The sequence below is a fragment of the Stylophora pistillata genome, chromosome 10, assembly GCF_964205215.1.
Source record: "Stylophora pistillata chromosome 10, jaStyPist1.2, whole genome shotgun sequence".
Lineage (NCBI taxonomy): Eukaryota > Metazoa > Cnidaria > Anthozoa > Scleractinia > Pocilloporidae > Stylophora > Stylophora pistillata.
Window position 1 is genome coordinate 9,687,958 of NC_142528.1, and position 13,917 is coordinate 9,701,874.

A 13,917-nucleotide genomic window follows, 5' to 3' on the forward strand; every position below is an offset into this window, starting at 1 on the left:
AATGCTTTCCCCTCGATCTTGGCCAACCCTCGCGCTCTTTTTGACCGTCTGGATGAATCGTTCGACGTCACCATTTGCCTCCGCCCATCCGGGTGTGACTTTCCTGTGCCTGAACCCTTGTTCTTGGGCATATTTTGCAAATTTGGACCCATTAAATGGGGGGCCGTTATCTGTCTTCACCTCTTCTGGAATTCCATAAGTAGTGAAAACACGTGTGAGCTGGGGAATTACAGCCTCTACGGAGGTACTTGTGACAAATTCTAAGACAGGATACCTTGAATACTGGTCCCAGAACACTAAAGCCATGTCCTTATTTGGAAAAGGTCCCGCAAAATCCACACTGATCTTCTTCCACGGACCTGTTGGTAGCTCCGACATTTGGAGTGGCTCTCTGGTGTGGCAAGGGATGGTAGCTTGACAAGCTAGGCAATTCCCAACGTGCTTTTCGACCATCTTATCGATTCCGGGAAACCAAACGTGGGCACGAAGCAGTTGTTTCGTACGAACGATGCCCTGGTGACCCTCATGAGCAATTTTCACCATAGTTTCTCTGAATTCTCGAGGGACTATGATTCTTTCACCCCGAAGGACAAGACCGTCAGCCACAGCCAATTCATCGTAAATATTGAAGTACGCTTTCATGTCTTGGTTCCTGTGGTCAATCTTCCTCTCCCGTATACAGGTGATTAACCTTTTTAGTTCCTCGTCGTTTTCCGTTGCCTTTACCAGGTCCTCTTTGCTGATAGCCCGGGGAATGTCACTTGCGACCACGAAATTCACGTACTGCTTGACATCCTTGGTAGTGCCTAGTTCCCTTCTAGTGCAGGTTTCACGAGGCAGCGGGTGCCTAGATGTATAATCGGAGATATTCGTCTTTCCGGGCCTATATTCGACCTTGAACTCATAATCGAGCATTCGTACCATCATTCTTTGCAGCCGTATTGACGTCTGATGCCTAGGGTTGTTCAGGATGACTTCGAGCGGTTTGTGATCGGTGACTATTTTGAACGGCAAGCCATACATGAATACATGAAATTTCCTGCACGCAAAATCTGCCGCAAGTATCTCTAGCTCGATTTGGGAATAGTTCCATTCCGCATCTGAGAGGGCCCTGCTAGCGTATTGCACCACCCTCCAGCCTTTGTCACTCGACTCACGTTGGACCAAGGTCGCTGAGATTCCTAACGGACAGCCATCCACATGAACTTCATGCTCTGCAGCAGGGTCAAAATAGACCAAGACTGTGTCTGAGCTAAGGCCTTCTTTCAAACTCTCGAACGCTTCCTGATGATTTCTCGTCCAGGCAAAAACGTTGGCTTTGAGTAAACCTCTCAGAAGGTCGGCTTATGGAGCATACTTTTCCATAAATCTCGCAATGTATAGCACTGTACATAGGAATGAGTTTAGTTCCTTCGCGTTACGAGGAGGCTCGGCCACCTTGATAGCCTCAACCTTTCGCGGGTCAGGGGATGCTCCATCTTTAGAAAACTTCATCCCGTAATACACAACTTTGCTTATTGAATTCACACTTTCCCTTGTTAAACGTTCTCTTCTTTTCTCTAGCCTTCTTGAATAATTTGTCTAGATTCCGATCATGTTCCTGTTGTGTTTTTCCGTACACAAGAATGTCGTCACTGATGTTGAGGCATCCAGGTATGTCTTGGGTGATCTCCCTGCTCACGGTGTCTTGAAAGATTTCACCAGCGGATCTCGTGCCAAAATTTAGCCTTTTGTATCTGCACAACCCGATGTGCGTTGAGAATGTGGTGATGTCCCGACTGTTCTCTTGCAGTTCCAGTTGATGATAGCCATGATTCATATCCAAGTGGGAGAAAACATTTGCTCCATTGAGCTCATGTGTGATATCCTCGAGAGTAGGCATAATAGTATGGGTCCGCGGAATGGCTTTATTGGCCATTGGATTTTTATACTTCTTACTGGCCTGGGTTTTGTGTTGCTTTCGACAGCCCCAACTTCTTCGATCCCACAAAGGGATTCCGCGTCACTGCTATCTGATTGCACCTCCTGACGGACTGGCTTTACGATACTCTTATTTACTTCCCTTTTACTCCTACAGCATTTGGCAACATGATTCAGCTTCCCGCATGTGGTGCATTTCTTTCCCAGTGCCGGGCATCTCTCCTTTCCTCCCGCGTGTGGAAATGCGCCTCCACAAAATTAACACTCTTTGTTGATACCAGTCGGGCTCTTTTGCCTTCCTAAAAAGACCCTCTTCAACTCTTCCTCGGTATTGTTCCTTCGACTTTGTTGCTCCATTTCGATTCTCTTCGCTTGTTTATCCGCTAATTCCTGTGCTCTAGCGTAATCTAACGCCTCCTGAAGCGGGTGTGGCTTACTGAGCAAGCGGCGTCTAACTCTCTTCGATTTTCCCTTTTCAATTAGCTGCATTTGTATTTCAACTTCACGCCAACCCTCTGGAAATTCATACGGAGCCGCTGCTTGCTTTAAATGCGTGGTGTAATCATCGTGCGACTCCTCTTCCGCTTGGGCTAACTGCCGAAATTGGTATATTCTAAAAAGATGATGTCTTTTAGGCTCAATTTACTCTAGAAGTTTCCCTCCTGCGGTTTCGAAGTCTTCGCCCGTATCCTCTAGTGTGTCGAAGATGTCCTGTACTTTGGGACCAGCACAGCGTAGGAGTAGTGCTCGTTTTCTCGCTTTGTCCTTTATATTCATCGCAGGAGCGTATACTTTGAATCTTTCGAGATATTTCCTGAATCGAGTGCCGACCGATGTTGGATCTAAGTCCGGGTCAAACGGTCCAAAGTTGAGATTTGTATCATATACGGCCATTCGCAGAGATTTCTCGATCGAAACAATTCGATCGAACGCCTATGAGATGATCCTCGTCGCCAATGTAACGTTCTGGAGTTCGCTTAGACAGTTCGCTTACAGTTCGCTTACAGCTCGCTTAGTTGTTCGTTATCCTAGATTGTATCACACCCCGTTCTCACTTTACAGTGCATAATATATACTCGAGTCAACGTCTCCTTGGGCCTTGGGCGCGAACTTGGAGGCCTGGACACTACAGTTGTGCCGTCCGCGAAGGTTCAGTTCCCCAGTTAATTGGGTCGCGAAAACTTATCGTCACACCTCACGGCAAAAAGAAAAAAACTCAATGCAAAAGAAATAACCTCACGGCAAAATAAATAACAATGTGTTCACGGGAGTAAAAGAGAGCGCGGGGGCTGGGAGGTTATCATTATTTCGCCGTGAGGCTTTTTGTTTAATTGCCTTCGGAGGTTTTTTCTTTTGCCGTGAGGCTTTTTTTTTCTTTTGCCGTGAGTTTATTTCTTTTACCGCATATACAGCAAAAAATTGTCATTCAAGAACACATTTTCTTTGCAAGACTCACAACAAAGGGCAACTGATTTCGTAACCCGCCTTTTTGAAATACAGTTTTTCCAGTTTTCGAGTTTTTTGGAGTTGTCTTTGTTCACATCAGATGGTTATTACTAGGCTGGCTTGCAAATAGTGAAGAGCTAATCGCGTCAAGCCAGACAGTTGACAAATAATTTTACACAATTTTATACAATAAATATTCACAGACAATTACATCATGTAGACATTAACCTTCGTGCTTACAAACATCTAGGTATTAGGATATATATAAAGAGGAAAACTACAGACTAAACATAATTACAGTTAGTAATTAATCTTTCATCTTATTAATTAGAGTATCTATGTCGACATAGGAGTTTTCAGTTTCTAGAATTTCGATTAATTTTGTTCTAATGGATTTTTTAAAAGAGTTCTTGGATGAGTTTTTGAGACTAGTTGGTATTCCATTCCAAATTTTAACGCCAACATGTGAAAGGGCCTTACTTTAAACATTAAGTGCAGATTTTTCAGTATGAAAATGCTAAGACGTTGATGAACGGTGTGCCGTAAGAGTGAACGCTGGTAATATTAGAAAACAACTTCATAATATTAATCGTTGCAGAACTAGTATTGATGTCGTCTATTAAATTAGCAATTTTTTCATAATATTGGAATTTTAGCGGTAGAAGTTTTGCTTTCAAGAAAAGGGGTATTGCATGCTCCCTTACTGGGGCAAAGTGAATAGGACAGAGTACACGTTTTTGCAGGACAAGAATGTTATTTAACAAGGTCTTAGATGCAGTTCCCCAAGAAGTTAATCCATACGTTAATCCATAAGTTTGATTTCTTTCTGTTAAGTGTAAAGCCTGGTCCTGCGATCGTGTGCGATCGAGTGCGACCGAGTGCGATCATATGTGAACAAAGTTCTGCGATCGTGCGATTGGAATGTGTCCAATAATGCTATGCAAGCGGCATGATACCATGACAAGCAATTGTTTATCAACTTTTTCACGTGCGTGTGTTTTGATGGAAGGTGAAATTGACACGGAACAGGTTATGGAAGAAATTAGAAAATACGATTGTTTGTTCAATCGCTTTAGCAAAGAATTCTCTTTCTTAGGACTTTCTGCACCAAGAAGGGACGTTTATTCTTTTGATTGGCAGCGATTCTTCGTTTAAGTAAAGACAACAGAAGCAGAATGTTAATACCTATTGAAAGTTCAGCGTCCTTTTGTTGACTGGATTGCCGCTGAAAGGTAAACCATGGAATGTCTTGAGATTTTCGTGAGAGTAAAGGACAATAGTATCATCTGCAAAAAGAAAAAAATTGAAGCTTCCTAGAGCAATATTGAATATCATTGACATATAGCAAAAAGAGGAGCGGCCCTAAAACGGCTTGGGGTACCCCACAGCTAACTACTTCTTCAGTATCCGAAATATAAGAGTTAATCTCAGTGGTTTGAGTACGATTTGTTAAATATGAGGAAAACCACTGATTGACAATTCCTCGAAAGCAGTAATAATTAAGTTTATCAAGTAATGTTTTATGGTCCACCAAGTCAAAAGCTTTTTTAAGGTCGATGAATACCCCACAAGAAAAAAGTGTTTTATCCATATTGGTACGGATGGACTCCACCATGTCCAGTATAGTATAACTGAATGCGCTTAGCGAAAACCGTAATGGGATGAAGATAATAGTTGGTGTTTTTGTATCAAAACTTTCAATTTGTTGTACACAATTTTCTTAAAAATCCTGTTGAAGTTTGACCGTAATGAAATCGGTCTATAGTTGCAAGCATCTGTTTCATCATCAGCTTTGTAGACTGGTATAACTTTGGACATTTTCAGTTTAGAGGGGTATGCCCCTAGACTGACAGACTTATTCAGAAAATTTGCAAGGACAGGGGATATAATGTCACAAGAGCGTTTAAGAAGTTGTGTAGGACAAGACTAAAGGCCAGATGATTCATTGTTCGGTATTGATGAAATTTCAAGCTTCACTTCATGTGGAGTAATAGGTTTGAAGAAGAATCAGGTGATTTGGAATTGAGATAGTCCATACAAGGATGCTCAGTTTGTGTCATTCGCAATCAATATCTGACCCTCGAATGAATTTTAAAAGACACGACAAACAGAGGCTTTTGTTGAAATACTATTTTAGGCAAGGGTACGATTACCAGGTGATTCGTAATCCGCCATGTTTAAATACACAGGGTCATACGCAATACGTAGTCAGTATTTGAACGATATCAGCCGCTGACCCTCAAATGCATTTTAAATTTTGTTTTGCCGTGAGTTAATTTTGTTTTACTCCGAGTTATTTTATATTGCCGCCAGTTATTTTATCCTGCCGCGAGTTATTTTATTTTGCCATGAGTTATTTTATTTTACCGGTGCCATTGGCGGAAAACGAAAACCGACTTGACTTGACTTGTAATCCGTTTTCCAAATTCCGTACGAAAGCAAAAAAAGGAAAACGAAAATTGAAGTCCCAATTCGTTATTTTACAGCGCAGCGAAAAACGAAAAACGAAAAACGAAAATGAAATTTGATTTTCATTTCCTTCGCAATTGACGAACGGTTGGTACTAAGTACACGCATTATAAACGTCCACCGACAAAGGTGGCCGGCATTCTGAAGCCAACTCGACATTTCTATCCGTTAAGTAAACGAAAATGAATTCCGGAAATAGAACCCGGTTTCAGAGCAGCTGCTCAGCACTCACTAAAACATTACCATTGGTATTGTTGACTTTGGCAAGTAGGCTACTAATGCAAACAGTGATCACGGGCGCCTTAGAATGTTTTACTATCAATGAAGTCACCTTTACGTGTTTGCTGATTTCCTCTCTTTAGAATTTACTTCTTTAAAGTAATTAACCTTCCGTTGTTGAAGTGTCCATCAGTTAAGTATTCCTTGTGGTTCGTAGGTCTCGTTAGTTATCCTCCAACGGCCAGCTGCCGAACTTGGATTTGATGGCTCAGTCAAAGCTGTTTTTCAAGCTCAAGCAAACAACTATTTTTCCTTTCATGGTTCTCCTGCTCACTGAATTCGTACAAGGAAACGGTGAGTCCGTAAATCATTTGGAATCTCAAGTAATTTCATGCACAGTAAGACACAAAATCCTAGGGTTCATTTGGAATCATTTGGAATCTCAAGTAATTTTATGCACAGTAAGACAGATAATCCTAGGGTTTACAGTAAATTCGCCATCACAACAAACTCTTCACCACAAAACTCGTCACGACTCAAAGTGAAATCACCAGCGGTGGCGATTGACTAAAACGTTGGTGTGAAACTTTTATCCGAATGAAAGGTAATTGAGATGCGGTAATATATTGCGAAAAGGGAAAGGTGTACTGTCTGAATAATGGAACGTTAAACGAAATAAACATGATCAGTTAGCGAACAGCGAAATCAGTCCTTTCTTTGTTTGGTAAACCCTTTGTTTCAATGAGTTAACGAACGCAGCCATCAGAGAGAAAATCGCTGGCATGCTACTTGTTATTCTGACTTGTAATTATAAGTTTGATCGGTTTGCACTTCAGGAACTCCTGGAGGGCGTCAAGTCGCTTTCTGCAAAAATTTTTTCCGTGTTTACACGCACTCTTAATTTCACGTCATAAAAACTAAAAGATGAAAAAACTTCAAGATCTAACCTTTCGTATGATATAAGTTTCATAAGATTTGATTTCGAATCGTGCTCATAAGAACAAAACTAAGTTGGACTTGAGTTTGCACCTGCGCTGGATGGAAATAGAAGTTAGCATACAATGAAACAATATAAAATAACTTTTATTCATTTATAAAAGCCTCATCGCTGACACTAAGATCAAAAGGGGATACTGAAAAGCAGATGTTAATATAGACAACTAAACTCTTTTTCTTCTTTTTGTAGGCGATTGTCGCAATCTACAATTTGGGCTCCAAATGGTTGGGAGATCTCTGTTGAATCACACGATCATTTCGGTCGTCATAAACTCGATGGACATTTGTGAATTGAGGTGCTTTCTTGAACACGACTGTGTGTCGATAAACTTTGGAGCTGAAGGTGACGGAGGGAATAGATGTGAACTAAGTGACTCAGATCATATTATTCATCCTGGAGATCTTAAAAGTCGAGAGGGATTTGTCTACAGATCAGTTGAGGTATCATTGTATTAGTCTTTCAATGCCATTTAAGTCTTACACCATGAAATTTGAGACCACATAATTAGCTGAGTAAAACGAAGGACATCGCACATACTTCTCAACTTTGCGCCAAGACGATGACGAGTTGTTTTCCCTTCAGGCGCACTCTGTTTTTCTAACCTACTTAGAAAATGCTTATCCTGGGCTTTCCGGCTCAAACCAAACTAAGGAAAGAAATTGTGGCACTCTTATGTGTTCAGTACGCACTGTTTATTTCCTCTCTGCCTCCATCTCTCCATATTTTTACGACAAGCATTTCCTTTTCAATCTCTTTTCCTCTTGTTCTCTGCTATTTTCACAAATTTTTTATTTTCTCTTGTATAATATCTCCCTTCTACAGTAGAACTCCAGTAACTCGAACTCGGTTAACTCGAACTCCCTGGTAACTTGAACAAGAGCCGATTTCCCTTGAACCATTTTTTGTTTCCTTGTGGAGTTCGAGTGAGCGGGGTTCTACTGTATTTTTTAGCAATTTCTCGCCTCATTAAATGAATAAATAAGTTTGCAATAGAATTTCTTTTTGCGTCTACAGAATTTTTGCACCAGCAATCCTTTTTCATCGAATGGCCGCTGTCAAACAGGATTTGGAGATAAAGGATACCGCTGTACATGTTCTACAGGATACACAGGGGAACACTGTTCCACTGGTAAAACTTTTTGTGACAGTTTTCTGAATTTCTGCCTTCCCTACCGACAACTGATAAGATTTAACCCTTTCACTGGCAAGATCTGATAAGAAATTTTTCATACTGTCTGCCATACAATTCACATGATGTTTCTTCAGAGAATTTGCAATTGGATCCACTTAGGATCCTCTAATTGATATTTTTTTCTCATCACTTGTCTGCTTGATATTGTATTGATACTGTCTTGGGTACCCATGGGAGTGATAGGGTTTTATCATTATTATTATAGCCAACCATCTATAATTTTCATCACTTTGTATTGTTAAGCGATTACTTTTCAGAGTTTTTGAGGACACCAATAAAATTTAGGCGCAACTCACGCCTAAGACATGTATTTTCGTTATGATTCGTTGCATCTAGCGATCCTCGGTCACGTTAAAGAAAAACCCGGAAAATCTTGTAAACATATCTTGGATACTGGGTCATCGAAAGGAAACGGGGAGTACTGGATCGACCTCGGGAACAGCGGAGACCCTTTAAAAGTTTACTGTGACATGACAACTGATGGAGGTATGAAGGATTCTTGAAATATTGATAAACCAATCGGGTAGCAACCTCCAGCCTTAGTGCACCTCCCCGCATGAACCCAGCCACGTGATAGAAGCTCAACTTACTCTGCCATACAGTTCTTACAATGTTAGTTTGGAGAGTTTGATATTGGATCAACTGATAATCCCCTGATTGTCTTTTTTCCTTATTCTCATACCTCGTCTGCATGATATTGTATTTATATTGAGATAGAATGAATATATGAAGTTCATATATTTTGAACTGCGGTATTAGATACGTATGATGCACGATCCTCACAGTAGATAGCGCTATTTATGCAATAGCGAAAATCAGACCTGAAAAAAATCAGGCCTGTACGGGACTCGAACCACTGACCTGTGCGATACTAGTGCAGCGCTCTACCAATTGAGCTAAGACTCGCTTTCACGGGTTTATTACGAATCAACTTAACGGCCTGCTCCCAGTTGGCTTGTTAGCTCAATTGGTAGAGCGCTGCACTAGTATCGCAGAGGTCAGTGGTTCGAGTCCCGTACAGGCCTGATTTTTTTTCAGGTCTGATTTTCGCTAATGTATAAATAGCGCTATCTACTGCGAGGATCGTGCATCATACGTATTGTATTTATATTGTAAGGAGAAATTATGTCTTGATCACTCAAGGCAGTTAAAGGGTTAAGGGTATCATGAAGAGAGGATTAGCGGCATTTATAATTCGTGCTTTTATGCACGAGCAAGCATAGACAATCCCATCAATGTACACATTTTATGAAAGCTTGATAATCATGGAAACAACCACAACTTTGAAGTTTCTTAAAAGGTAATTTCTGCCAGAATTTATGTTTGCGAGATTCGCGTGCTCTCAAAGCAACCATCCGACGGCTGTTGAATCCTTTTTTAAGACTCGAAAACTCTGTAGGCCTGAAAAATTGATTTTCCGATTTGTGAAGGGTTCGCAGATCCGTTTCAAATTTATTTATAAATTGATATTTTGCATGCTTTTTGTAATCCTTGTGTCGTTCTCTTTCAATAATATTTAAACTTTCCCGATCCTCCCTCCGTTCCTCCTGAAACCATGTGTTCCCCTCCCCTCCCCCCCTAAAATCCTCCGACTCTATTCAGGCGATAAATGATGACACAATTAAGTTTGCTTGATTTCAGGAGGTTGGCTGCTGGTCGCAAACATTGTGGCTGAGGATTCCATTCCTCAGAAGATGACGTCTATGAGATCATACCTTAGAATACAAGACTACCACAATTCAAAAATGTTCCTTTCCGATACTGCCATGACCGAACTGCGGAAGCGTTTGTCTTTCACTCAGCTGAGATTCCACTGCAGCAAACAACTGGGACGCACGTTCCACGTGACCACTGTCGCTAACAGCTCTGGTGAAGCCGTGGTCAAGTACTTCAGCGGTCAGACGGATGAGCGACCTTCTTCATGCAACTCTTTCCAGAGAGTAGAGGGGGATAATTCTTACCTTTCAGTGATGTGTCATGGGTGGGGAGCCACTTATGGTGGGAAATGGGGTCACTTGCGCCGGAATAACAGGCTACTTAATCACTTGGCGTACGTTTCACCTATGTATCACTGGCATATCCACCAGAAAGACTTGTTGTGCGATGACAAAAGAAACGAAAATAACCTATCACGTGGAGATTTTTGGAAAATATATGCGCGATAAGCTATCTTTAGAATTACCCTCACTCCACACATGACGATTGAAAAGAGTGAAATTGTGACTGTTAGATTTTTCGGTACTCTTTCCCCATCACAGTCTGTAGTTACATTTTTACCATGAGTATAATTCAACAAGACAATACGGTTGATGAGAAAAAAGAGAGAGTTCTAACATTTGAACATCATAAAAAGCTGCACCCCTTTTAATCTTAGGAAAGCACGCCAATTAAATCAAGAACAAAGGTTAAAAAGGTGAGTTATTATCAAGTATAACCTACCTTATTTACTATATTTCGGGTATTATAGTTTTCTCATTGTATATGTTAAAAAGACTTTAATTACAAAAATCTTTGCGGAAGGTGTTCAAGAACTTGTAAAACGAAGACAATGACGTAATAACTTTCATTGTTGTCGCATAAAGTATGCGACCTGGTGACACTCTTTGTGGAATGATCTTGTTCCCAATTCAGTTGTCATTGTATAGTGTTATACTTCGGTAGCAGAGTGTTTTAGAGAACCGTTATGAAGGACCTCGAGATAAGTTTATGTTTAGAGCCGTTCTGAAGGACATCGATACTAGTTCAGGGTTTAACAGATGGCAAACACCACAGCGTACACTATTGAGTTATGGATGCACGCGGGAGGTTGCTAAGCACGAAAGAAGCGTAAGAGTCGCGCGAGGAGATAGCCGAGAGCGACTCTAGCCTCTTGAGTGCTTAGCAAACCTCCCAAGTGCATCCATAACTCAATAGTGTACGCTGTGGTGTTTACCATTTGTTTTATTACATAACATAACATTGATACATTGTAGCTAAAGAGTTCCCATTTATTTAACAAAATCTTACGTGACCAGAAAATACAAGCGCGCGCGGAAAAATAGTCTTTGCATTTGCTCACGTCAGCAGCGTACACCCATGGGCAAATGGGGGACGCTAAATTGACCAATCAGAGCGCGCGCTTTAGTTTGGTTATGTTATAATTATTTTTGGTGTTTCGTCCAACCAGTATATGAAACACGGAACAACTTGAACCCTTTCATCACAAAAAGTGAGAAAAAAAAAAATTCTCTTTACAGTATCAGTATATTTTCCTGCAGGAAGTTGATAAGATGAAAGAAAAATATCAACCAGGATCATTGACTGATCTAGCTCCAAATTCTCAAACTCTGAGCAATGCACGGCAAACAGAGTGGATCTCTGGATCATCGACCTCAAATTCATAATATCTGACCCATACTTCTCCATTCTAGCAGCTTCAAGTACTTTCACGTATGTAAATAAGTTGTAAAACTGGTGTGGAATCGCTGAAAAATATCACTTAGTCTGTTAGTTGATCAGTTAGATTTTCTCATCGTCTGTTTGCTGGATAACACCCTGATATTCTTGATATTAAATGTCAATCACTTCTAAGAACGCAAATTGAAGTATTGCCCTTGAAAGTGAAAGACCCAGCCGACCACTCTTACATGTGATCTTTATGTGTTTTTCATGTATTCTTCATGAAAAAATTGTGATACTTATCCATTTTGATAGCCGCAAATCTCTGCAAATTGTAGAGGAAAAGCATCGTAATATCAACATTAATTTATAAGTGCTAATTAAGTGTCACATAACACCTCTGCTTGCTGAATTACATTGGTTACCAGGGCGCGCCAGAATACATTATATAAGATACTTTTAATAACTTATAAAATTTTGGACGGTCATGCGCCGAAGTACCTTTCAGACCTAATCAGCATTCAACAGCCTTCGTGCTATAGCTTAAAACATAATGACAATGGTCCCTTGCTTGAAAGAGCAATTGCGCAAACAAAGAAAACAATAGGTGACAGAGCACTTCAGATAGCTGCTCCTCTTTTTTAATTGGAACGAGTTACCTAGGTCTGCACAGGAAGCAAGGAACTTAGAATCTTTTAAGACTATAATTAAAACATTTTTATACAGTCAAGGAATCGTTTCACTTATCTTAGTAATCTTCTTTTATCCATTAGTATTTTAGAACTTCTTCTGCATTATTCGATTTACATTTTTAAATGTAAATAGTTTGTAAGCTTTACTGAAAGATTTGTAAGATTCATAATAGAGGTTTAAGTTTAGTTATTAAGTTACACGTTATTGTGATGAGCTTTTGAATATTGTATTGGCTAGGAGAATTTCAGTCAGTCAGTCAGTGAGTAACTTTATTACCGTGTCAAATCTTCTAGCTGACCACAAGTCGTCTACTAATTAGGGACACTTAAAATTACACTTAAATCTAAAAATCACACTGAGATATTTAGGACAGGTGTATAAATATATAGCGGGTGTAAACATATATAAGTTACAATGAAATGTTTACAATAAGTTAAATTGCCTATACTTATGAATAAAATTAATTGGTACTTGACAATTATAATAGAATAACAATTTTAATTGTTAAAAACTTAAAAGCTCCCGTTAATTAATAATTACAAAGGTGACAGTTAATGCAGTCGCCATCAGTAATTAACGTAGCAGGATTCTCCCTCCTAATATTTGCTTTAAATGTTTATAAGGAAGTTATGGCTCTGTTCTTACCGGATAGTTTTGACCAAATTTGGTATCGGATCAACTAATAATCCCCGAATTGATATCTTTACTTTATTCTGTTTACTTGTCTGTTTGATTTCGTGTTGATATTGTAAGGAAAAATTCTGCCCAGGTCACTCATGAAGGTTTAAGGGTTGAAGCGAAAACGTTGCTTTGAAAACAGAAGCTATAATCGGGTACGAAAGACCGTGACGATAACTCGTAAGCTTCCTTACAACCCACGCAGGCCCATCAAAAGTAGGTCAGGAGATGAATGACACAAATTGCACATCATAGTTGACAATACGACGTGTTGATTGACTCACACCGGCATATATTCGCATGATTAGGTACCAGTGATTGGCAGCGTTCATTTCCGTTAGACAATTCTACAGACGTTATTATTCGGTTCAACAGTTAGAATTTCCTCATCATTGATCATTCATGATAACCAGTGGTTATGATGAGGTTGGCAGTCAAAATCACATGCTATGTTCTAGGAACCACTTCCTGTATTTCTTAGAAATCCGTTGACATCACCTGTAAATCCAACAAATATTATTAACAAGATAATCTCATAAATCGTTTCGATTAAACTTGATATCGTTTGAGGTGAAAACATTCCATATAGACGGCATATTCCCGTATCTTTACGGACTACATACGTCATTCTGAGGATTCCGTTCGTTAGAATCAAGCGATGGAAACTGTAAGTACGTACAATCAGTGTGAAAACGATATCATCGAAATGGGTTGATGGTTTTTACGGCTAATGGTTAAAATTTTTGCTATTTACGGCTAAGGGTGAATATCATTGCCAGGAACGTTAGCCTTAAAAACTCTTTACGGAGGCCAATGTACTTTGTCAACCCAGTTGATAAAGTCAGATTATCTTGTAATACCCCTTCCCCACCCCCCACCGCCGCAGCACCACAGTTTCTTTAGAAACTTAACTTCTTTATTTAAT

General features: G+C 40.0%; 1 protein-coding gene across 2 annotated transcripts; it reads left to right on the forward strand.

Annotated features, from left to right (window-relative positions):
• Window positions 1-8,246: 8,246 nt before the first annotated feature.
• Window positions 8,247-13,352, forward strand: LOC148721734 (fibrinogen-like protein A). Of its 2 annotated transcripts, XR_015992859.1 has the most exons (3): window positions 8,247-8,729; window positions 9,885-10,656; window positions 11,501-13,352. XR_015992859.1 is itself a non-coding variant. In XM_088737252.1 (2 exons), the coding sequence occupies exons 1-2, from the start codon at window positions 8,549-8,551 to the stop codon at window positions 10,406-10,408; spliced, it is 705 nt and encodes a 234-aa protein (XP_088593378.1). In that variant the 5' UTR covers window positions 8,247-8,548; the 3' UTR covers window positions 10,409-11,375. The 2 variants fall into 2 exon arrangements, 1 of the variants encoding a protein (XP_088593378.1); XM_088737252.1 differs by lacking the exon at window positions 11,501-13,352 and having other exon boundaries at window positions 9,885-11,375.
• Window positions 13,353-13,917: the final 565 nt, after the last annotated feature.